The 26243-nt window shown below is 43.8% G+C and overlaps 1 protein-coding gene across 1 annotated transcript in view; it reads right to left on the bottom strand.

Annotated features, from left to right (window-relative positions):
• Positions 1-11502, bottom strand: part of TAMM41 (TAM41 mitochondrial translocator assembly and maintenance homolog) — a 55634-nt gene extending 44132 nt beyond the window's left edge. Inside the window, exon 1 of the mRNA XM_045025595.1 lies at positions 11445-11502. Within this exon, the coding sequence (XP_044881530.1) occupies positions 11445-11468 (24 nt within the window). The 5' untranslated portion in view covers positions 11469-11502. The remainder of the gene's footprint in view (positions 1-11444) is intronic.
• Between the last annotated feature and the right edge of the window lie 14741 nt (positions 11503-26243).

The raw sequence follows: 26243 nt of genomic DNA, 5'->3' as shown, positions 1-26243 counted from the left end.
AGTACAAATATGTTTAAGTGTAAAATTGCTCATTTATAAATGTCATTTACTTATATTTAAAAACTATATAAGAGCATAATCCTCACTCAGTAGTTTGTTTCATAGCTACAAGCTTGCTTTGAAGGGGTTTGAGTAATCTAAACCAGTCAACCACCATCTTTTCCTTTATTTTATGAGTTTCCTTTAGTTTATGAGTCTGTACGGGGGGAAATTAGCTGTCTCTAGGGCTCAAACCCTCAGGCAGGGTAGAACAGTGAACAGTTCAGGGGCCCAGACCCTGGGGCAGGGTGCGGCACCAAGCACTGTCTAGGGGGCCCCGGCAAAGGGGTGAGTGCCCAGCAAGCGCAGGTCTCCTGACCTAAGGAGGGGAGCGTACGGCCACTCCAGGAGAGGGGGGGCAGGGGAGACACAGACCTGCCCAACTCCAGTGTGTCCCAGCCCAGGGCCCTAACAGCGGCAGAGTGGTCTCCCACTGGGTCAGTGGGGAATCCACCCGCAACACGCTGATCATATCTCCGGTGGCACCACAGCCAGACGATAGTGTGGTTCACCTGGGCTACTCCCATACTACCCCTCAGGTACACTGTGAGCGGCAGTCCCAATAACTTCTCAGCATCTGGCAGGTCAGGCCGTACGGGTAGCTCGGGGCCCTCCTCGGGACAGCAGAAAACTTCTTCGGGCTTCTGCATCTGCAGTGGGATGGATGCATCCATCTCCTTTGGCAGCTAGCTCCCAATCGCGCTTCAGGGCCCACCTTTTATACTTCCTGTTCCCGTCCCTCTCCTCTGCTTCCAGCGTGGAGAGTGTGGCCTTCCTGGTTCCGACCACCAGGGAGCAGCTGGCCACCCATCACTGCCAATCTCCGAGGGTGGCCACGCGTCTTCGCTACATAAGCTTATAATAATTAACATTGGCTTCCTAAACATATAGAAACAATCCATTGACATCAATGGAGCTGCAATGGTTGATGTCAGTAGTGAATTTGGCCCAATAACTGCAATGCAATCAAAATATCCCTAGTATACAATACTTAGCATGTGTCTTGGTGGGAGCAGAAATCAAACTTGATTTTTTCAACAATTTTTACTTTTCTTAGTATGGATCATAACTACAGACCATCCAGTAATCCTTTGGAAATCACTTAAGAAGAAAGTTTGTAGAGTAACACAATGAGCCAAATTAATACTTGCTGTAATTTCATTGAAGTCTGTGGAGACACATCAAATGGTGAATTTAGCTTACTTTCTATATAAACATATATATTTACACCCAAACACCACTAGGTGTCCTCTGTTATTAGTTATAGTACTCTCTGCCATGCTAGTAGCAATACCAGAACAACTGCTGCTCATTAGCACATGTTAAATCTTTTCATGTGGGTGAAAAAATAATTTTATTCTTTGTGATAGTTAATTAAGTGTTGGTCACAAGAACACATGACCATCCAGTTAAAATAAACACTTTTAAAAGAACAGACAACTGTGTCCACTATTTGGTTATGTCCCCAAATAGTGGGGTTGGTCACAGTAGAAGATTCATGAGCAGTTTTGAACTTTAGAATGCCACTGCTGTATTACATGACTTCTATCAATATAAAATTAAAATTAAATAATTGGTTGGCCATTGACTTTTCTTACACTAATAGATAAGAGAACGTTAATGTTCCAATAATAATATGTTGGTCTGAGGAGACTGCTGCCTCTGAATGTGCAAGAGCCAAATTCAGCACTAGTGTATGTAGGTGCAGCATCTTTCATCCTGTTGCACCTTTGCTGAATTTGGCTGTTGATAAAAATAATGGATCTATGGATGATTAAACTTGTTATAGGCACTTTGTTATAATAAAATAACTGCAGATGTATATGCAAGAGGTATTCTGAAATCTTGGTGGTACAAGCAAGGGTAGGGGTGGGAGACCAGGCCCTGTTGATGTTACTTTGCCTTGGTTCTATTTATGGCTGTTGTATATTGAGTAAATGTATTTTAAATGGTTGGGTTATGAATCAACCAGTAGTAAAAGTATTCCTACTCTTTTTTTTTCCCCAGGAATAAATTACAACTCTTTTCTCTGATTACCACAGACCTGCATCTTCACCCTTTCATAGGAGTTCTTCCCTCCTCTGACAGCTGGCCTTTTAAATCTGGGAGAGACAAGCAGCTGCAGCTCTAAAATGCACAATTTGTATTTGACTGCTACAGGCTGAACCTTTCTCCTTTTTCTCTATTCATTGTAAGTACCTATTATGTTTCCTGCTGGTTTGCCCTTTCTCTTATTCTCTTTGTAAAATCTAAACAGGATAAGTCATGGAGAGTGACCAGGCATGTGCCACCAATATTTTAATATGGGACTTGGACAAGAAACCGTCCCCCACCTCCTCTAAGCTTCTGTTAAAGCTTATGTAGCTAGGGTTCCTATGGCTTGAAGAGATAAGGAACTGGGGAATCTCTTTTTGTTTAAACAAATCTCCTTTTTATAACCAAAGTAGGAGCTAGCATCACTTGGTAAACAAGTCTATTAATACCTCTTGCTGTAAGCATTTATATTTTGTTCTTGAGAACTATGCCGTGGACTTTGGTAACTGAAGTTACTGATAATTAAACATATCATTTGAAGAGGGAGGAGGTGTGAAAATCCTGTTGAGTGGTTTGGGGGTATCTTCCATGGAGAAATATCTGCCTTTGATGCAATTTGGTCCATTCCATAGCCAACAAAAGGTTCTTCTGAATCATACCTATAAACATAATCTTTAAGGGGAGGTTTAGCAGTACTCAGAGAGGGGGTGACTCTCAAACTGGGGTAAGGAAATTACTTAGGTGGAATTCTCACAGGAAGCTCCTAGAAGCTTCCACGAGGCTCCTCCAGCCCCAACATAGAGGATGGCACAGACTTCACCACCACAGTCAACACAATTACTTCCTCTCTCTTGCTGATATTAAGGGTTACCAGGCAACAACAGGATTAGTTTCCAGGAGCCAAGATCTTTTTTTTTTAAGTTGTAGAAAGATATGGCTCTCCCTCTACCCCAAGTTCTCTCTGCCTGATTGTGCTAGTTAGGAAGGGATTCTGTACTGTGTGTGTGCATGTGCGTGTGTGTGTGCACCCGCAATGATATCCTCTAGTGACTCACACACAGAGGTTATGGTACTTAATATTGCTTGATAATGAAGATCTCTACCTGCAGTTAAGGAGGATAAAGGACCTGGGTTCTAGTGTCTCTGACTTGAACAGAAATTTTCTAAATCACATGCCTTTTGTGCTATCCCTTCCTTGCTCATTTTAGATCACTGCACGTCTGACCACATGTATTACTGGTATGTGTGATGGGGGTGGGAGCATTGTCACTTTTCTCTGAATTTTTTAGGTACTGTATCTTGAATTGGCTTGGCTAGAAATGTTTTCATGGACTGAAGTCTGTAAACAGCACAATATAAAATTTTGGGGTATGAAGATGCTGTTGGGTCTGGCATTATCCATTTAGCTGAGGGAGCAAGCAGCACTTAAAATGCTACTAAAATGGGATGGCTAAACCTGAAGAAGAGCTCTGTGTGGCTCAAAAGCTTGTTTTTCTCACCAGCAGAGAGGCACCGGCTTCCTTACCCTGGGGATGCTCAACCTCCACTCAGCCCCAGGCTCCGCCCCACTCTACCCCTTCCCACCCCGCCCTGCCTCTTCCCATCCCTGCTCCACCCTGCCCTGCCTCTTCCTGCCCAGTTCCACTGCCCTCTGCTGAGCGAGCCCCTCCGCATTCCTCCCACTCCCCCCAGCACCTCCTGCATGCTGCAGAACAGCTGATCAGAACAGGTGGGAAGCGCTGGGAGGGAGAGGGAGGAGTTGATCAGCATGGCCACCTGCAGGCAGGAGGTGCTGGGGGTAGCAAGGGGAGCTGGCTGTCAGTGGGTACTCCAGCCCTGGAGCACCCAGGGAGTTGATGCCTATGCCAACAGAAGTTGGTCCAATAAAATGTATTACCTCACCCACCTTGTCTCATAAATTGGGAGGCATTTTGAACACCAGCCAAGTGAAATAATTACTAGAGAACAAAAAATATTGATGGAAAAGAACAAAGATTCAAGTTGAATAATATCTGGAGAGGCCAGGGGCAAAGAATCTGAAACAATAGAATCCTGGAAGACAATAATACTGAAATACCTGTGGGTAATAGTGAGTAGTAAAGTAGATGAGTTTCCAACATAGTACTGCAGCAGATGAGGACCATGCAGCTATGTGCTGCACAGGTGTCCGAGTCATGAAGCAGGGAAGTGTTAATACCTACACAGTTCTGCTGAGACTTGGGGAGTATTGTGTCAAGTTCAGGGCCATCAGTACAAGAAAAATGTGACAAATGTGAGAAATCTGAAGAGTAGCTGAAATATTAAGGGGTCCTGCAGGGATTGATTTGAGTAGAGATTAAATGACCTCTCTACACCCACGGAGGTAGACAAATATCCTTGTTCTACAGATGAGGAAACTGAGGCACGAGGTAGTTAGGTGACTTGCCCAAGGGGACACAGGAAGTCTATGGCAGAAGCAGGAAGGGATCTTGGTGCTCTGGCTTCCAGCCCTGTGCCTTTATCTAGAAGATGATCCTTGCTTTTTTTCAGACAATGCATCTGTATTTTACTGATTATTATCCTCCTGAACAAGTGGTTTACAACCTTGCATTTGATTTAGGTGTGGGGGATTTATTTGCCTCTACCATCTTTCCCTGTTAAGTTAAACTCTTAATTTCTTGGTTTCTGTGGAAGACAGTTATTTGACTGGATGGCCCACTGGTCTAATCTGATATAGCATTTCCTATATAATTCCAAATGCAAATAATCTAGTGAAAATTCTGTGTTGCAGTACAAGGTGGTGGTCCTAACCTCATTAATTAATGCCAATTTCTGTTGTAAAGTAGCTGCCTGCTCCCCAGTACAAAACTTCTTGCTCTAAGGTAACCTGTGAAGGGGCTGCTACTTGAGGTTGCTGTACCCTCAGAGTAGAGTCTAAAACTTATGCCTTGTGCAACATGTCCAAAATGTTTTGTTATTTAGTAGCAAAAATAATGTCTTTTCTATATTAAAAATGTTCTCTAGTCTCTCTGGTCTTCCTCTCTTCCTTAGGAATATCCCCTGTTTTTGCCTCTGCTTGGAATAACAATACCATTTAATAAAAACATCTACTGGAAACACTTCCCTTAGAAATATGACTGTTCAGGAAGTAAAAACTAAAAATGATCTCACTTGTGGTGGTTTAATAAAAAATGACCCATTCCAGAGCATTTTAGATGAGCCAGTTTATGTCTTAAACTGAGAGGGAGTGGAGGGGAACCTAGTCATTGGCTTGATCTATTGAAGGTCAAGACTGCATTCATCTAGGTTAAAATAACAGACATAGTTCAAAATGGATTCTATGTGGATGAAGAAAGTTTAGATCCCTCCTTAGCAAATCGTTTTTCGTAGTAAATGTAGTTAGGCCTCTGTTGGGCACAAACATTGCTGCTATATTAACTATCAGTACTAAATTACTTTTTTACACTTATAATCCTCTGCTTATACTCATTAACTTTACTAAGTGTTACATGAAGAAATTCATGATTGCCTAGGACATCATGGTTTTCACTATTGCACACGAAAGCCATTTGGCACGATAGTGACAAAACACAGATCCTCATGCCCCGAAAGCACAAACTAAAGGAGGATTTGTAAGCAATATAGGACCTATGACACAAAGCTGAGCTGTTCTGACTTCACAGGTTTACAAATACACACTATTATACACACAACACATAAGGGTGAGAGTCCAAAGAAGTAGGCAACTGATTAAAAGTCAAGAGCAATACAGTATTATACATTATGCATACAAGTATCAAGCTTGACCCAGAATAACACAATATCCCTTAGAGGGACTTTCAGGTATATCCAGAGGGAATAAATTAAGTCTACATAAAGAGTAAAATGTTTAGTTCTGACATTTTGGGTGTTTTCCTTGTTAAACCAGTAGGTCTCATCTATCTCTTATTCAGACAAAGGGAAAGGAAGATGGTCTGCTTAAGACACTGTCCTGAGATTCAAGAGATCAGGGTTATATTCCTGGCTCTGTCACAGATTTTTTGTTACCTTGGGTAAGTCACTGAACTCTGTCTCAGCTCCATCAAACAGAGAATACCTGTCATGGAAGTTGTGAGGATAACTTCATTAGTGTTAGTGAGGATCTTGTACCAATGTCACAGCCCCATATAACAGGCATAGTCAGAAGGGTTTATATGACTCATGTTTATATGACTCATCTGCACGTGTGGGCTGAGCTAGTGTCAATGCCTTTAAACAGCTCTAAATACACAGGGATTTTTTTTTCACCCCTTCTGAGACATGCAGATTATCCCTGGAGCTATTTGGCTTATAAAGCAGCAAGAGTTTGAAAATAACAGTGAAGAATAGTTATGTATTTGCATCAACATTCCCTTGACTAGCAAGAATGATTCCAGCTGTGGTCTTGGGTGAAGGTGTACAGTTTGCATGGTACTGAGCTGCCACAAAATGATCCTGAGCTGCCACAAAATGATCATACAGTAATGCCAATCTTGTTGGATAGTGTGGTACACCAATGTCCTTCATAGGGGCTTTTAGAGAAAGGATGCAATACCATGCCTCCCTCTGAGCTTTGCTCATACATACAAGACCTTCAGTTACAACCATCTGTTTCCTAAAGCTGTGTGTATCAGGGTGGACCCCTGCTCTGGCCCTGAAGGGGTTAAAAACAGCCCTGGGAAGGGGCTGTGGCTTGAGAGAGCAGCCTTTAAGCTGGGCTGATTGGGGAAGTGGCTGCAGCTGGGCCACACCCCAATCAGGCCACCGCTGGCCCCTATAAAAGGCCAGGGAAGCCAGAAGCTCAGACAGTAGTCTCTCTCTGAAGGCAGAGAGAGAAGGGCCTAGCTGCAGGGAGCTTGAGACTGGGTACCTGAGTGGAGCAGGGCTGGGGAAGGCTGAGGAGCCGGGGAGCTCCAGCCTGGAAAGCCCCAGGCTGAGACCTAGCATTGGGCTAACAGGTACTGGGGGTTGCAGAGGACAGCCCAGGGATAGGCCAAAGCAGCAGGTCCAAACCCCTTTGCCTGTGATGAGTAGGCTGATACTGCAGTCTGCCCCAGAGTGTGGGGCTAGACAATGACTGGCAGTAGCCAATACTGAGGCAAGGTGGGGATAGAGGGTGGGGGTTCCTCAAGGAAGGGAGACCCCAGAGAGAAAGGGGTTACTGCCAGGGGCAGCACCCCATGTGAAAGGGCACCGGGTCCAGGGAGGGACACGGGGGGCCTGAAGACAGGTGGATCACTAGCCTGCAGAGGGTGCTCCAGTGCTGGACAGAGCTAATTCCCGGAGTCACCAGCAGAAGGTGCCACAGGGGTGAATCCGGCCCGTGTACACTGTGCATTAACTGCAGACTTTGCTTGGCTTTCAATCTTGGGCACAGAAAACATCTGCCCTTTAAGAAAGCACCAATCTATAAAAATAAAACTTCTGTGTTGAAAAATAGCATTGAAAAAAGGCCATTTTTCAAACCTAAAATGTTCAGTGGAATGTTGCTTTCTTAGAGGAATTGTGGGGATGCAGCTGAGTCACTATGACAGTTCAGTTACTACCTCATTAAAAGGAAGTTTAAGAACTTCCCAGGCAGCTGTTTAATCCTGGTACAACTTTTACATATGATGAAGTGTTATAGAAGAGGCCAAAAGATTTTTTTTTTAAACCTGCATACCACCATTTTCCCCGCCATGGAAACTTGAAGCAGCAAGTCATGGTATCCCCTCATATGTTATTAAATTATATGAGTGGTCATCTAAAATATATCCTGCCAACAAAATAGGAAGGAAGGAATTGAAGGATAAGCTATGGTATGTGGCTCCTACTTGTTGCTTGGGAAAGTGAGAAGATAACAGAACTATGGGGTACTGGCTGAATTTATAGTCACCCCAGCCCTGAGTGGTACTGTACTTTGAATGACTGGCTAGTGTCAATGTTCACACTCCATGTAGATATTTCAGAGAATGAATGGAGAATAATCTCCTGGAGAAGATTTTGGAAGCAACAAGGAATTGCAAAAGGAATAAGGCTTTCAGAGACATTATTTATAAATGTGTTTATTGACTTCCCTTATATTGTTGATCCATTTAGTGAGAACTATTAAAATAAAATGCTGCATAATTTTTATAAAAGGCTTATTAAAAATTAGGGATAAAAAGAACCCTAGTCTAATAGCAATAAGTAATGCTAAAGTGTTAGATTGAGTGTATTCTATGGGTGGCTAATGACATTCACCCTTTAATCCCCTTGCCTCACAAAGTATATAAGATGCACATCAGTAACCAACAAATGCACACTGGCAGGGTTTGTTGCTATATTTGAATACATTTTTAAGTGGTCAAATGTTGAATATAGTTTAGTTTCAAATTTAGATCTTATTACAGAAATTCAATCTAGCAATTCCCACTGCTTTGATTTTACTAACTTTACAGCTCCACAGTGGTTCATGAATAGAATGATCTTTTTTTATACATTCATAGATTACAAGGTCAAAGGGACCACTCTGATCATTCTAGTGAGACCTTCTGCATAACACAAGCCATAGAACTTCCCTGAATTAGTTTAAACTGGAGCATATATTTTAGAAAAACATCCAATCTTGCTTCAAAAATTACTAGTGATGGACAGTCCACCACAATTGGTAAATTGTTCCAATGGTTAATTACCCTCACTGTTTAAAAATGTGTACCTTATTTCCAGTCTCAAGTTTTCTAGCTTCAACTTCCAGCCACTGGATTTTGTTAGACCTTTGTCTGCTAGACTGAAGAGCCCTTTAATGAAATTTCTGTTTTCTACATAGGTACCTAGAGACTGATCAAGTCACCCCTTAAACTTCTCTTAAGATAAATAGATTGAGCCACTCAAGTCTGTCAGTGTAAGGCATGTTTGCCAATCCTTTAATCATTCTTTGAACCCTCTCCAATTTTTCAACATCCTTCTTGAATTGTTGACACCAGAACTGTATACAGTATTGTGGGAGCGGTCATGCCAGTGCTAAATACAGAGGTAGTATAACTTCTCTCCTTTACCGGATATTCTTTTGTTAATACATCCAAGGATTGCATTAGCCCTTCGGCCACAGGATTGCACTGGAAGCTCATATTCAGCTGATTATCCACTATGACCCCCCAATCTTTTTAGAGTCACTGCTTCCCAGGACAGAGTCCCTCATTCCATAAGTATGGCCTGCATTCTTTGTTCCTAGATGCATGACTTTACATTTGGACATACTGAAACACACATTTTGTAAGCTGAGCACAAGCAATCAGTGAGCCAGATTGCTCTGCATCAGTGACTGTCTTGTGGTGCTTGTTTGGACAATTTAGGAAAACTCACTCAGTCATAGAAAGCCAAACTGATGTGTGGTACCTTTTAGCCATTTATTGAACAGATTTTTAGATCTATTCATAAACAAGGCAGCTCCAGTACCTCACATTAATTATTTGACCCCAGTTACTTTAACTCCTTCAAGCTGAATCTTTGTGTATATCTAAATCAGGATTGAAATTCACTACACAGAAAAACAAATGAGAATGAAAAGGATCATTATGCAGAATAAATAGCAGGTGACAGTTTGAAAAATCCATTGCAATTTGGCATTTCAAACTAACTTCCCTTCATTGGATGCATAAGGGCACATACAAGAGTTTAGTTGTTACAATCCCATTGCAATGAATGGTACCACTGAACAGTAATTTGCATTATCTCTCCCTTTAACTTTACCATAACAACTATAGCCTTTGGGGAGCCTTCACACATCCTAATGCAACAGATGGAATATTTAAAATATTCACTATTCTAAACCACACTATCATTCCCATGCCCAGTAAAAGCCACTACAAACAGTGGCCGGCTGCTATCAAAGACATTTCCTACCTGAAGTATAAGGGGAAGCTGTAAGGTAGTCTCATATACACTATGTTCTCAGCAAGGGAACTTTGTTAGAAAGTGTGTGCTTAAATGGCTGTTTCCTGATGTGGTATCAGTGAATTTGTGGTCTGGAATTGGAGGACACATAGCAAATCAGTTTTTAATGTTGACCACTGTAATTGATGGTAACAACATGTAAACTCTAAAGGATTCTTTATAACTGTCACGAACATACAGCTAAAGGTAGCATAAAATCCCTCCTTAGCTAAAAAGGGTTAAGAACCTCAAATAACCTGGTTGGCACCTGACCAAAAGGACCAATGAGGGGAGAAGATACTTTCAAATCTGTGGGGGAAGGTTTTTGCTTTGGGCTCTGTGTGTGTTCTCTCTGAGACAAAAAGAGAGAGACCAAGTAAGTAATCTAGCTCCTACTGAAATGATACATCTAATATTACAGAAATAATAAGTAATAGCAAGGAAATGCATTAGATTATCTTTTGTTTTAGTTTATGAATTTTTCCTGTGCTAAGAGAGAGGTTTTTGTAACTTTAAAGTTTTGCCTAGAGGGGAATCCTCTGTTTTGAATCTGACTGCCCTGTAAAATTATTTTCCATCCTGATTTTACAGAGGTGCTTCTTCTACTTTTTCTTATAATAAAGTTCTGTTTTTAAGATCCTGATTGGTTTTTAGTGTCCTAAAAACCAAAGGGGCTGGTCAGTGCTCACTTTGGTTACTCTCAAGCCTCCCCAGGAAAGGGGGTGAAGGAGCTTGAGGGAATATTTTGGGGAAACAGGAACTCCAAGTGGTCCTTTTCCTGAATCTTTGTCTAACTTGGTGGTGGCAGCATACCGTCCAAGGTCAAGGAAGAATTTGTGCCTTGGGAAAGTTTTAACCTAAGCTGATAGAAATAAGATCAGGTGGGGGGGATCTTTCATGCAGGTCCCCACATCTGTACCTTAGAGTTTAGAGTGGGGAGGGAACCCTGACAATAACATTTAAAAAACATGTTAAATAGAACATTATTTAGGTTGCAAAATTAAGAACTTGAAGTTAGGAAATGCCAGATTATGGTTACGCATCCAACCTTAATTCAGCCCCCTTTGTGCATACAAATTATGATACAGCCTATGATTGCATTAGTACACACTTGTTTTTTTTCTACAGGAGTCCTGCCTCTGCCAGGGCCCAGGATGGATGGTGCTTGGAGCATCTTTTCATTTTTTGTTCTTATCTAATTAGTAGCTCAACCTTACTTACTGCACACCATCAAAGCCCTGTGCTGTACTGAATTATTCATCTCTTCATGGCCTTTTCTAGAAGGCTCATCACCACAGTATCTGAGTTCCTCACAAATAATAATGAATTTATCTCCACATCTCCCCTCTAACAAGCTTTATTCCCACTTGAAAGATGTGGGAGTGGGGAGTAACCACACAGTGAGTCAGTGTGAGGGCTAGAATTAGAGTGCAAGACCTCCTAACTCCCAGTTACATGCTTAAAGCCCCAGACCACACTACCTTATTGTCAGAAGTGCTAAGCATCCACAGCCCCTGTTGACTTCAGTTGCAGTTGTAGTACTCAGTAATCTGGCAAATCAGGATGTAGGTGTCTCAACCAGGACACTCAGAAAATGAGGAACACGCAGTAGTGACCACCTGCCAAAATTTTTGTGTAAGTGACTTGTTTAGCTTCACAAAGGAAGACTGACAGAGAAATGAAATCTCTTGTGGCACTCACCTCTCTTAACTATGAGAATGTTCTTTCTCTTCCTACAATCCCATGCTTTGTTCACTGCACTTTCCAATTTCTAGAGCAAATGAGACAAAGATCCTACAAATAGCCTCATTCACTACAGCTGGTTATCTTAGCTACCTCTTTGGGAAAGGTGGATGTGTGTGTGTGTCATATGGCTGGTGTCAATGGGACTGACAGCTTCTACTCGCTTAGATAAAATTAATTTTCTGATCTTATAAGTAAAATGTACATTTTAAAAATCCTGATCTTATAATGTGAAGTATAGTTGATGGAATTCTCTGTCCAGAGCAGAACCTCTGTAATTGAAGGCAATTTACATCAGGTGATTCTGTCCCATAGCATCCACAGCCATGATGTCATAAATCCCCAAAATACGTCACATGACAACCTTTGAAAAGTCATATTTTAGAAGTGTCCAAAATATTTTAGAAATGAACATGTCTGTCTTTAATGCTTCACATTGGATGTTTTCAGAGGATATTTAAAGTATGTAGTGAGGTGTGTTTTATGTATACATTAGGCCTATTGCATCTGGATCAGATGAGAGCTGTATAGAGCTAATGTTCTATTTCTTACCTTGGCTGCAAATGCTTTAAGTTATATTAATTTGACCAAATCTGAATACCTTAATGCCTACAACTCCTATTTGCTGCTCATCTGACCAGTGTATACATTTTCTCTCTAATTCAAAATTTGATTCCTCAGAGGCTTTAAATTCTTTGCACAGCAGCAAATTATAATCTAGAATTTCTGCAGTGGATCCCTTCTTTTGGTCTATATCTCAGTTATTTAATCAGGTGAATGGAAAATACATTGGACAATTGAGCTGGTGTCAGTTATACTATAAAAGACAAGAGTGGCAGTTACTGCCAGCGACCAGTTAATGAGCACATTTTGTCAAATCACTGCAAGCCTTCTTGTTGACTTGCTCAATATTCGTCTTAAATTATATGTAATTAACACAGGTCGGTCTTCTTCTTAGCATATGTCCTTAGCATATGTCCAATGTGGCTCATGTGACGTGACCAGAATTCATAATCGATTTTGGTCCGCTGGTTGGATCATTAGCTTCCCTGGCCCAGGCCAAGTACTGATGGGGAGTGCAACAGGAACACTTATCCATGCCCCCCCATGGGTCAGTAAGAACAATATCTGAGACTGCAGTGTGTGGTGGGGAAACTGCTTGATATAAATATTAGAAAAACCTGCAAGTTTCAGATTTGCTGTTATTGATTGGTGTGAAAGAATTAAATAGACTTAACTGGAACCTTAAACTGGAGTACACTTGATGAGCTAGGCAGCTTTGAATACTCAATACATTTTGTGAATGTCATGAATGAAAAGTGTTACCTTGAGCTAAAAAAAGCTATTCTGGTCTCTGGCAGTCAGCTATAATTGCCTTAGAGTCTGTGACCATAGCATCACCAAAATACTCATAGAAAATTGTGTTCACTTCACTGCAGATTTACCCTTGGGTCTCTCAGTCTGGTGCAATTGGCTGATGTTTTTCTGTTCATATAGATCACACAAACAGCTGCAGTCATCTATGCACAAGAGATTCATAGATGTTTTAATTGGGGCATTGTTTTTTTTTTTTTTGAAGGCTTGATCATATGTAAGGAGCAAACTTTTTCAGCTAATATAAGAGATGGCTGGGGACTCTGTTAGATGAGAGAGAACACTGGTTCAAGTTTTCTTAGTTTAAAGATAAAAGCTGGTTTTATTTGATCTTGTGTTGGTTTAGTATTGCTATCAGGACTATTTTTCTCTAGTATGCTGTTTATCACTGTTAGCCATGTTAATTGTTGCCTAATATGATATAGAACGATGTCTAGACTTTGGAATACCCCAGTAATGTACAAGGGAAATTTAATTTTATAAATGCAGGCCTCAGCTTTGAGATGTTCTAGACTTCAATTATCTGGTGCAACCTTTTAAATTAAAATATTTTGTAAAAAAATCATCAATGTTTTATGAAGTATAATGGCATTTCATTGTATGAAAATAGTAAGGATGGATAGGAATTAGTTAGAATAGGAGATGGTTTGTCTAGGACAGTGGCTTTCAACCTTTCCAGACTACTGTATCCCTTTCAGGAGTCTGATTTTGTCTTGAGTACCCCCAAGTGTATAGTGTATAGAGCAGTATACATAAGTCATTGTCTGTATGAAATTTTAGTTTGTACTGACATTGCTAGTGCTTTTTATGTAGCCTGTTGTAAAACTAGAGAAATACCTAGATGAGTTGATGTATCCACTGGAAGACCTCAGAATACCCCAAGTGTACATGTACCCCAAGTTGAGAACCACTGGTCTAGGAGTGGAGGACTGAAATTAAAAATGTAAAATTTAAGCTGAATTTCAGGGAAAAAACTTCATTGCAGGTTGTGGAATAGTTTCCCAAGGGAAATGGTAAAAGCACTACAGCTTAGCAAGTTTTAGAGATATATTGGACAAAACACTAGAAGATGTTCCATAGGGAAGCACTCGGTAGGGAAATAGGCTAGAAGCTGGAAAGCTCTTTTCAATCTAAAATCTTTGAAATTGTCTTCTATAGCCAGATCTTCAATTTGTCTTGAAAAAACTGGCATTCGTGCTAGACCAAGTTTGGGTACCTAAAGTCTACAGAGCCATCCACTCCAGCAACAGTGATTTTCTTTTGGTTGCTATGTGACTAGCTTTCGAGAGGGCAACATTAACTGGTGAATCCATGTAAGATGCTGACATTTGGAAAAGCATTCCTTAATGCACTATCAAAAGTGTCCTTGCAATGAAGGGACATTTTTCATCTTTTATCAAAATATGGCCAAGATTCAGCTTGCAAATGCCATGATTAATATTAGGGATGAAGACACACATTCAAAGCCATAGCATCTATTATCAAGGACATTTGGCTTCTTTTTACTTTAAAGCTTCCCTCTGTTCTACATTGAAATAAGCTTGGTATCTCAAAGGCTGGAAACTCAGCAGACAGACAGATTTGAAGGAAACTATATGTGGTCAAGTGACTCATTTCAAAGCTCTTAAAAAACCTATTCCACATACAGTTAATATGGGTCTGATATCTCTTACATTTATCTGAGATCTCAAGTCAAAACTTATTAACCTGAATGCTTGGAGTTAGGCACCTAAATATGTTGCCTGATTGCTAGAAATGGTGAGATCCCACAGTGTCCCTCTTGTCTTTAGAGAAGTAGCATGTGCATGTCTTCATCAAAGTGACACCAAGGAATAGAGGGGAATAGAGTGCTTTCTCACCTTGATGTGTGCAGATGTGTGTCATATGCTACTCCCACTACTGTTAATAGGACTTCTACATACAAATTTTCATCTCCCTACATGTGAATTTATATGCAGTGTAACCCACTGGTGAGTGTGTGTTACAGGTCCCCCTCTGTGCTCCAAGCGGGTAAAAATTGTTAGAGGTTCCACGTACAGAGCCTTGGCTTTCTATCTCTAGTAGCTCATGATTTTAGTTCTGGATGTCCCCAGTTCAATATCTGGTATGTCAGCTGAGATGGTGGTCATCATATAAGTACAGTACTTTTCTGCAAAGACAGGAGTATTGTCTTTTAAAGGAAGAGGTTGGATTTCTTATTTATTACATATTTCTTCTATATCAGTTTTCCTATTTATGCGTCTTTGGCCCTTTACTCTTTTCAGTCTAGTCAGTCAGATGACTCTTGGCAGCTAAATGAATGTTAAAAATTTACTCTGATTTGCTTTTGCACATTAACTAAAAATTAGTATTTCATACATCATGTCTGCTTGTTCTGGCTAAGCATCTGAATGTCTGAGAATTGCGTAACTATTTATTGACCTTATAATTTTGTGCCTCTGTTTTCTTCTTCTTCTTCTCTAATGTGTTAATATAATTCAAAAAGTATTAACCTGATACCCCCCCATACCAAATTATTATCCTCAGAACTAAGATTAGGTATAAATCCATTAGTCACTTGTAATGTGTTGAATTTGATTCCTCCAGAGTTTTATCTGAATGCAGATTGCAGTCATGTCCTTAATCTTCACCAATTATAGATCTACAGAAATTGACTGTAAGAATAATTTAAGATTAATAATTAAATATATATGGGATGAGCCATCTTGTCCAGGAAAAAAGCTTATTACAGGAATATGTAATGTAATCTCACCACTAATTTCTGAATAAACTGTAAATGTTGTGGCTCCCAAAACAAAAGGCTCCACCTTTGCAGACATGAAAATGCATGTCAAGTTTTTAAAAAAACTCAATATTTTCTTAGATTAGTTTTCAAATTATTGCAGCTCCTTCCTCACTTGCTCATGTCAGGCACAATAAGTGGAGTGATGTTTTAGTAGTCTGGAGGAGTGGAAAAGGGGAACTCTAACAGCTGGTCTTGCTGCAGTTCTCTTCCCAATCTCTTCTATCTCCCCCACACCTGCCGAAACATGGCCTCCTCCATAACTCCTTCAGCTGCACAATGAGAGTGCTCTTCCAAGGCAAAGATGGAACCTCATTTAGAGTAAAGCATTTTGTGAAAAGGGACACTTTCCAGTAATGGGATTCCCCTGCAAATAATATACCTGTAAGATATACATTCCAATGGTGTTCCAAAGAGATGTTCCATCCTTTTAAATTTTAAACATGGTAACTGCCATTTTTAACTCACTGTACTGGTCATTCACTGACTCTCAATTCTTGTTTATTCACTAAAGAGAAAAAAGAGCCAGATCTAAAATTAAATGGAAAAAAGGGTTCTGAAATTGCAGTCATCAGTTTAACAATTTCCTCACTTCCTTTTTCTTGACTATTTAGAATGCAAACTCTTTGGGACAGGACGTTTTCAGATTTTGTGCCACTCATAGTGCTCAAAGGGGATGGAAACTTGCTGCAACTTACTGGCAGAGAATTCCTCTGTTGGAGAGGGTTTCCTTCCTCCTGGCACAAATGTGCCATCCCTGGGCTTCCAAGAGGCCCCTTCACAGCAAAAGAGCAGATGGGGTTATTCTGCCATGGTCATCCTGCCCACGGACCCTATTTTAGCTGTACAATTGGTATGTTTGTTCAGTGCCTGGCACAATATTGTTTGGAGCCTTTACGGGCTATTGTAGTACAAATAATAAACTATTGAAAGTTTGGGGGTTTAAACTCTTCCATTAGAGTTCCTGGATGTTATCTACATCCTCTGGGCTGTTTTGAAAACATAAGTTGATAATGTTAATGGGAGACGTGTATTAATTTGTTAGGGCTGACCTTATCTAACCCTTCATAGATATTCATTGCACCTTCACTTGTGAGTTATGATAGGTCATGCTTAAGTCATGTGTAACAGGGTGGGACTCACCACTGCGGCACCTGATAGCCATCCTGGGAATTAGCTTTTGTTTTGCTGGAATGCCCTCGTCTAGTGGTGTCTCACCCATCATCACTCTCGCCTACGCCTCTAGGACCCACATTGCTCCCCAGACCATGGTGTCCTCTTCTGGACACAGCCCTCTGGCTGTACCCCACTCAGTTCTCTCCCCCCTTCTGGGGGACCTGACAGTCCTCAGTCCAGCCACTTGTCTCGGTGGCAAACTGCAGACTCTGATCTAGCCACTCACCTCAGTGGCAAACTGCAATCCATGCACTGGCCACTCCACTCAGTGGGAAGTGCGGGGGGGGGGGGCAAAAGCGGGGAGGAACCCAGGCCCGCCCACTACTCCAGGTCCTGACCCAGGGACCCTATAGCCGGCAGCCACATACTGCCCCTCCTCCTACTCCACCATCTGTTTCCATGGGCCCCTTCCCCACCCTCGCACATTCTCTGCCCTTGTATCAGGGCCTCAGTCTGGCAGCCCTCAGGCTGGACCTCCTTCTTGCTCCCCTGACAATTCCCAGCACTGCTCTGTCCAAGGTGCTGTCTCTCTCAACCCTCCTACAAGGTTGGCCTCCAGGAAGAAGCTGCCTATGTTCTGCTCATCAGCCCTTCTTATATGGGCCAGTTCTGGCCCTGATTGGCTGCTCCACTAAGCCTTCTCCCTATTGGCTGGCTCAGTAAGCCCTCTTCTAATTGGCTGGGTTCTCCGCAGCCTTCCCAAGGCTGCTTTAACCCTTCTTCTGCCTGTGTGGGTCAGCCGCCCCACCACACGTGAAATTGTTTTCTTAATACCATGGCCACTAGGATATGTTTCCTATGAACAACATTCTTGGGGCTGCAGTGTGGCTCCTGGAAGAGCCCTTGTGACATGCCTGGATGCTGCAATAACAGAGGCAAATGGTATCCAAAGAGGATGATAGTACAATATACAAGTTACCTGACTTCCCAACTCCTTCCCCTTCTAGGAGTGTTGTTTCTGTCTGAGTCGGTTTGTCTCTCCCTACTTTGGAAGTGCTGTTGGTAGGCTAAAATGGATGGTTTCAGTTAAAGCTGTGCAAAGAATAAGCAATAAATAATTGATATGATAAATTTTACCTTTTTTTCCTTGCAAGTTGTTATGAAGCTTATAAAAGTTCAGGAATTTATTTTTAGTTACTTGAATATTTTATGTGAAAAACTCTTGGTCTGCAGCTTTTGTGAGCAGCTAGTGATGAGCAGTTGCAAATCTGAGCTGTCTTGATTGGTTTTGTTTAGTCACCTGTTTTTTTTCCTGTTCCCAAACTAAATGAGTGAACTTCTAGAATCAGGTGTGTAATGAAAATACTCAAGTTTTTTACTAAATCAAAATTCCTGAAAATATTTGTTTAAAATTATCTATTTCCATGAACAAGCTAACCAGCATAGCTGCTCTGTATAATATTCACAAAGAGCAAGCTTTGTACAATGATGGAGTCTAAAAGCAAAAGCAACAATGAAGTTTACAACTCACACTTGCAGAAGCTTTCAGCCATCCCTCGACTTCCCTTACTAAACTATAGCCAACTCCCATTAGTCTCAACTCCTCGCTGAGTATATCTCAATCCTTTGAAGAGCATTTGCCCAGGCAGTCACTCAGGGTAAGTCTACACTTAAAAGGCTGCATAGGTGCAGCGGGACCGCTGTAGCCTTTTAACGAAGACACTCTAAGACAATGGGAGAGCTCTATCATTGGTGTAGTTAATCCACCTCCCTGAGAGAAGGTAGTTATGTCGGTAGGAGAAGCTCTCTCACTAACATAGCGCTGTCTAAATAGGGGGTGGGGGTGGGGTTAGGTCAGTATAACCACATCACTCAGCGGCTTAAAGTGATCCTTATGGAGGCAGCTCTATGCCCCCATTCGGACCCAGGCTCGGGACCCAGCTCCCAACACGTCTTCGTTGATGCAGAGCACTCCGGCGCCATCATCAAGTTCAGTGCTGAGAAAGGACTTGTCCCAGGATGCTTGGCACTGGCACGGCACCTCCCGAGGCCCAGCAGAGAGCAGGCACCAATCTCACTTTCTGGTGCTGCAGAAGGAAAAGAAGCTGGACAGTCAGTCACCTGTGGCTAAATCTAGGGAAGTGAGACCCCAGGTGGGCCACAGCTCAGGATCCCCCATTAGGGCCGCATCGACTCCTGCCCAGGCAAGGCAGTTGAGTCCTGGTCCCCCACATTCACTGGTCCCTACAGGCCAGCAGCTGCTGCTTCCTTTGAGGTTGGAAGCTTTTGAAGTTGCTCGGGATCTGCTTCACCTTACGGCACTGTTCTCGGCCCCTAGGAGGGAGGAACCTCTGGCGCTGGCGCTCCCACCCCGTCCCGAGGTGCAGTCAAGAGGGGAGTTGGCAATGATGTCCAGGCATTCCCCCTCTCCATGTCCTTCAGCACCGGCCCACTTGGACAGAGAACCTACTCACTCCCAAGCTCTCAATGTTCGAGGCACCGAAGCTTGGCTCCTCCATGGTCTTCAGTCTCACAGTCCTCAGAGTCAGAGTCTGACTCCTACCACTCTTGGAGGAGTAGGAGCTGACAATCAGGGAGAGACAGGCGAGAGCCCCAGGAGTGGCCACTGCAGTGGCAGAATCCACCACAGTGGCCATTCTGGACCCCCTGGGCCTTCCACCAAAGCCAGGGAGGGATCCAAAGGCATCACTCTGCAGTGTCTTCTGTGACCTCAACCACGTTTGTCCTGCCATCAACCGTGCAGCTCGCCTCATCGCCTACCCACACGCCGGCACCAACCTCAGCACTGAACTTGGCATTGGTGACTCGACCTTGGCACCAGCACCAATCTCGGCACTGACTGCTGCACCGGCACTGACAGCATTTTTAGCACCAATGATGACCCTGGCACCGATAGCTGCACAGACAATGGCCCTGCCACCTTTGTCAGCTCGGGCAGCTGGTTTGGCACTGGCTCCATTGGTGGTACCACCAGTGTTTCTGATGCCTATACCAACGCCAAGTTCGGCGTCGACAGCCCCAGCACCGGCAAGCACTCTGTCAGCACCGACGTTCCCTGAGACTCATGAGAGTCCTGGGACACCTTGGGACCTGATGGCAGGGAGCATCCGCTGCTTATAGGGGCTTCTTCCTCCTAGTCACCAGATGAGGGATTGGCAGGCGCAGCCATAGCTCTGGTGCTTGAAGACAACAGGGTGCTGCAACAGTTGCTGTGAAAGGCTGCTCAGGGTCTGGGCATTAAGGCCGAGGAGGTAGTCAAGGAGGCTGATCCCATGGTGGAAATCTTACCCCCCCTCAGGACCTTCTAGTATTGCCCTACCACTTATTAGGACTATTGTGAATACCACCAAGACCCTGTGGGAGATCCCAACTTCCTTGCCGTCCATTGCCAAGAGCAAGGCGTTATTTCGTGCCGTCTCTTGTTGTGGTCGCTGCTAACCAGCATGAGCAGCAGAGTTTCCAGGGTCCCTCCCCTAAAAACAGGGAGGCTAAGCAACTAGACCTTGTCGGGAGAAAGGTTGACTCTACAGAAGATCTTCAGCTCCATATTTCGAACCAGCAGGCCATTGTCAGCAGGTACTCATATAACACCTGTGCGGTGATGGCCAAATTTATGGAGCTCCTCCCTTCAGACTCCTGAGCCGAGTTCTTGGCCTTGGTGGAGGAGGGGAAGCAAGTCTCCCGGGCTTCCCTACAGGCCATGTTGGATGATGCTGATGCCACCACTAGGGTCATGGCTACTGGGGTGGCCATGAGAAGGGGGTCCTGGCTCTAAGTCTCGGGGCTCCCTTATGAGGTCCAACAGACCATTCAGGACTTCCCATTTGAGGGTGTGACTCTTTTCTCTGAAAAGACATACAAGAGGCTGCACACTTTCACCACACAGCAGAAACACTTCAGGCCGCAGCCTACTCTGAGATTCCATCAGCAGAACTGCCAGGGTGGTTCTCGGAGGAGGAACAGGAGAGGTAGGAAAAGACAACACGCATCTTCAAGCCATGGCTCTGGCCAACCCAAACCACCTTCTGGCCCCAAACCAGTCTTTTGAAGGTGCGGTCAAGCACTGGCTCTGCCCCACCTTACCTTTTCCTCCCAACTGTCCCCTTTCTACCGTGCATGGTCCCATATCACTTTGGACCACTGGGTGTGCCGCACAGTAGAGAGGGGATACTATATCCAATTCTGTGCCATCCTGCCCTTCCACTCTCCTTCCCTGTCCCTCTTCAGGGACCCTTCTCATGAGTAGCTCTTTATCCAGGAGGTGCAGTTGCTCCTATCGCTAGGGGCAGTGGAGGAAGTTCCTCAGGAACACAGGGATGAAGGCTTTTATTCCCGATATATCCTAATACCGAAAGCCAAAGGCAGCCTCAGGCCTATCTTGGACCTGAGAGAACTCAACAAGAAACTCAAGTTCCTCATGGTCTCCTTGGCCTCCATCATCCCCTCACTGGATCCAGCAGACTGGTATGTCACCCTCGACTTGAAGGATGAATATTTTCATATCACAATCACTTAGCTGCACAGGAAGTACCTCAGGTTTGTGGTCAACAGTACACACTGCCAATTTACTGTCCTTCCATTCGGCCTGTCAGCAGCACCTAGAGTTTTCACCAAGTGCATGGCAGTCATTGCCACATTCTTGCGAAGGCACCATGTACAAGTGTTTCCATACCTCAATGTCTGGCTGATCAAGGGCCGCTCCAGGATCCAAGTGGAAGCGCAGATCAGATTAATCAGAGCCACTTTCGACAACCTGGGTCTACTTCTAAACAAAGCAAATTTGACTCTGTCTCCCGTCCAGAGGATAGAGTTCATAGGGGCAGTACTGGACTCGACGCAAGCCAGGGCATACCTGCCAGAGGCAAGGTTTCAGGCCCTGAACAATATAATTCAAGGCCTCAGACAGTTTCCCATCACCACAGTGAGGAACTGCTTGAAGCTTCTCGGACACATGGCTGCCTGTACCTATGTGGTACAGCATGCCAGACTCAGGCTTCAACCTCTTCAGTCTTGGTTTGCATCAGTGTATCACCCAGCCTGGGACAGCTTGGACAGGACTCTGCCTCGCCTGGTTCTTGACTCCCTCCTGTGGTGGATTGACCCTCAGGAGGTATGCTCAGAGGTTCCCTTTGCCGCCCCACAGCTGTCTCTGTTGCTACTGACAGACACATAAGACTTGGGCTGGGGAGCTCATCTGGGAGATTGTAGGACTCAAGGCCTCTGGTCCCAAGCAGACCTGGGTCTCCACATCAATATCAGAGAGCTCAGAGTGGTGCACCTAGCATGCCAGACCTTCCATGCTTACTTAACTGACAATGTGTATCAGTCATGATGGACATGTTGTTCTATATCAACAAACAGTGCGATGTACCCTCCTCTCCCCTGTGCCAAGAAGCCCTCATGCTCTGGGACTTCTTTGTAGAACATTCAAGACAACTGCAAAAGTCATACCTCCCCGGGGTACAGAATGAGCTGGCAGACCACCTCAGCAGGTCGTTTCACAGCCACGAGTGGTCCCTTTGCCTGGATGTCGCGATTTCAATCTTCCAGAGGTGAGGCTTCCCCAGATAGACCTATTTGCCATGTGACACAACAAGAAGTGCCAGCAGTTCTGCTCCTTCCAAAATCACAGCCCGGGCTCCAGCGTGGACGCCTTTCTCCTCCATTGGGGAGATTCTCTCCTATATGCCTTTCCGTCCATACCACTCGTTCACAAGGTACTCCTCAAGATCTGGAGAGAACGAGCTCGGGTCATATTGATAGCTCCAGCCTAGCCCGGTCAGCACTGGTACACATCTCTCCTAGACATGTCCATGGGAGCCCTGATTATCCAGCCACTCTTCCCAGACCTTCTGACACAAGATCACGGCCATCTTCAACATCTGAACCTTGAGTCTACCCTAAGCCTCATTCCAGCAACAGGGAACGGAGGCTTCACTCTCTGAATGTCCACAGGGCTCTGGCCTTTTACATCGAGAGAACAAAGCCATTCAGAAAATAGGTCCAGCAGTGGTAGACAGAATGAATTGTCAGCCTGTGTCATCACAACATATCTTGTCATGGATAGTGTCCTGTATTCTTGAGTGCTACAACCTAGCAGGTGTTCCTGCACATCCAATCATTTCACCAAGGCACAGGCGTCATGAACAGCGTTTCTGGCTCAGGAAATCTGGCTCAGGAAATCTGCAGAGCGGCAATGTGGTCCTCCATACACACTGTCACCACGCACTATGTGATTACCCAGCAGGCCAGAGACGATGCGGCCTTTGGACAAGCAGTGCTCCAATCAGTGGACAACTCCGACCCCGCCTTCTGAACTTGGGCTTGTGAGTCACCTGACTGGAATTGACATGAACAAGCACTCGAAGAAGAAAAAATGGTTACTCACATTCTCCTAACTGTTGTTCTTTGAGATGTTGTTCATGTCCATTCCAATACCCACCCTCCTTCCCCTCTGTTGCAGTAGCTGGCAAGAAGGAAATAAGGGGGTGGCGAGTCGAGAGGGCTCTGTAGTGAGCGCCATGAAGGCGCAACTCCAGGGGGCACCCAGACTGACCTGACAGACACTGCTATGAAAAAAATCTTCTGACTACTATGCACGTGCGCATGCACACACCTGATTGGAATGGACATGAACAACACATCTTGAAGAACAACAGGTGAGTAACCATTTTTTAGGTAGAGATGCCTCTGCTGTGCTTTTCCTCGGTCAAGTAGAATGTCTGTCTGAACCCCAAACATTCAAAGGCTGTAGACAGCCCCAAAATCATAGTATGACCTCTGTCAAGCTGTCTGGAGTGGCTCACAACCAGGAGTGCCAACCTCAGGACAGACTAAAAAACAGGGCACAAACTCCAAACTGGTTGTGTTTTATAATTAAATGTCACTAGCCAACTATCAAGTGTGAACTCCTCAAGCAGTATAGCAGCCTTAACATGGAGGCACAGAGGGTCCCCTGGGGTACTCCGGGATGTCTTGCCATGAGACAAACTTTCCTTTGTGATAGATGGTCTCTAAGAGGGCCCCACGCCCATGCCTGAGAGGGCCCCACGCCTTAGGCACATTTTTCATTTAAAATTTTTTTTTACATACCCAGTGGCGGTCCAGGTATTCGGCAGCGGGGGGTCCTTCACCCGCTCTGGGTCTTTGGCAGCATTTTGGCGGCGGGGGTCCTTCAGTGCTGTGGAAGACCTGGAGCGAGTGAAGGACCCCCCTGCCACCGAAGTGCCACTGAAGACCCGGACCGCTGCCGGGTATTCAAATCGGGTCCCGCAGTTCCTAAAGCCGGCCCTGAGTAAGGCCTAGGGGCCATGGCATGAGCTGGCACCTGATCTGGCAGCATCATAACCTAGTTATCCTATGCATATGTACTATGCATAAACCTTGGCAGTTTATTTGTGGATGATATCCACAAAGTTATTGTAACTCCGTTTCTTCCATAATCAGTTAACAATGTCATGCATTAGGATATAGTTAGCCAAATCATTCTCTTTCAGAGTTCTGGTGTGTGGGTAGTTCTGAAGAACCAGAAAGGACTAGATTTCTCTCTCCAGTTTTATTTACTTTTTGCATTTATCATAAGGCTCCTGTCAGGACTACATGTATAATTTTAAATAAACTGAGTTTTAAGTCTTCTCTTAACAAAGTCAAGTGTTTTCTAGCTCTCCCACCAGACAGTTAACAATGATTGCTCCAAACACAACATTCATCATTTGTTGAATGATTTGTTTACTCATTTCCCCCAATAAAGCTTAAACCTAAGACTTTACTTTTCCACTTTCCTTTTTCCAACCATCGTTCAGTGCCTTTTTTCTGACCCCCATTAATGTTCTTTTTAAATGGCTCATTGGAGCATCACAGATTCTTTCTACCCTTTTCTGAAGCATGGCACCGAATCTACTCTTGAGACAAAGATCAAACGATGCTATTGTTACAGTATTGCTTTTCAAGTCTCTCTGATTCTAGGGTCTGAGAACAGCTCAAAAGTTATTTTTTCTGCCAAGGTGACTAAGGCAAATTCACAAATGCACTTGATAGCTTTACTAACAAGCAGTAACAATCTAAGTTAATGGCAGCACAAGGTTTATACTGTCATCATTTCAAATAGAGTATAACATCTGACAATAAAATTCCATTATGTGGAGCTAAGGACATATGCTTTTCTGATCAGATTCTTGGCAATATGGACATTAACTTCAGTTGTAATTTCCTGCTAAAATTGATGGTACGTAGGACCCAGGCTGTGAGAGGATGGGAAAATGGAATACACTAAACTGGTGCTGCAGTCCCTGGCTGGAGTGTGGTACTGTACTTAACACATTGCTGACTGGTCTGTTGTGTTATGCATTACCAGCAGATGTATTGTATTATGTATAACAGAGGAGAAAAGTAAGGCTGTTTATCAAGTAAAGCAGATATAATTAAGATACAGTATGACTTCCTTCACTCCAAACCTGGGTTCAAGAAATAGAAGGACCCAGAAAAAATGGAAATTCCTGCACCATGTTGTTGGTGATTCAAGGGGACTAGTAATGGTATTAGGAGCTTTTCATTGCTTCATCACTAGTTTGAATATAGCCCAATTCAATAGTTACCAAAGACTGCTATGTGACAGCTATTTGATGTTTCATGTCCAGTTCCTGGTGGATAGATGTCCCGGTAAAGACGACCCCCCCCTCCAAAAAAAAAATTAATCAGCACCATTGCTGGCAGTCTGAGTGGTTAATGACTGAGAACAGACATAACTTACTTATAGGCAGTCCCTCCAGGTCAACACTGCAATATATTGGTAGTTAGAGCAATGCTTTTCAACCTGTTGTCCACAGACCCCTGCGGGGGCCTCAGATTGTCTAAGATTTTCAAAGGGGTCTGCACCTCCATTTGAAAATTTTTAGGGGTCCACAAATGAAAAAAGGTTTAAAACCATTGCATTAGAGCAGTGGTTCCCAAACTTATTCTGCTGCTTGTGCAGGGAAAGCTCCTGGCAGGCTGGGACGGTTTGTTTACCTGCTGCATCTGCAGGTTTGGCTGATTGCAGCTCCCAGTGGATGCAGTTTGCTGCTCCAGGTCAATGGGAGCTTCTGAAAATGGTGGCCAGTCCGTCCCTCAGCCCGCACCACTTCCAGCAGCTCCCAATGGCCTGGAGCAGCGAACTGCGGCCACTGGGAGCCACGATCGGCCGAACCTGCAGACGTGGCAAGTAAACAAACTGGCCCAGCCTGCCAAGGGCTTTCACTGCACAAGT

Source organism: Mauremys mutica, chromosome 7 (assembly GCF_020497125.1).
Source record: "Mauremys mutica isolate MM-2020 ecotype Southern chromosome 7, ASM2049712v1, whole genome shotgun sequence".
In the NCBI taxonomy this organism is placed as follows: domain Eukaryota; kingdom Metazoa; phylum Chordata; order Testudines; family Geoemydidae; genus Mauremys; species Mauremys mutica.
The sequence above is the reverse complement of the archived record's forward strand: the minus strand, read 5'-3'. Positions and strand labels throughout refer to the sequence as shown.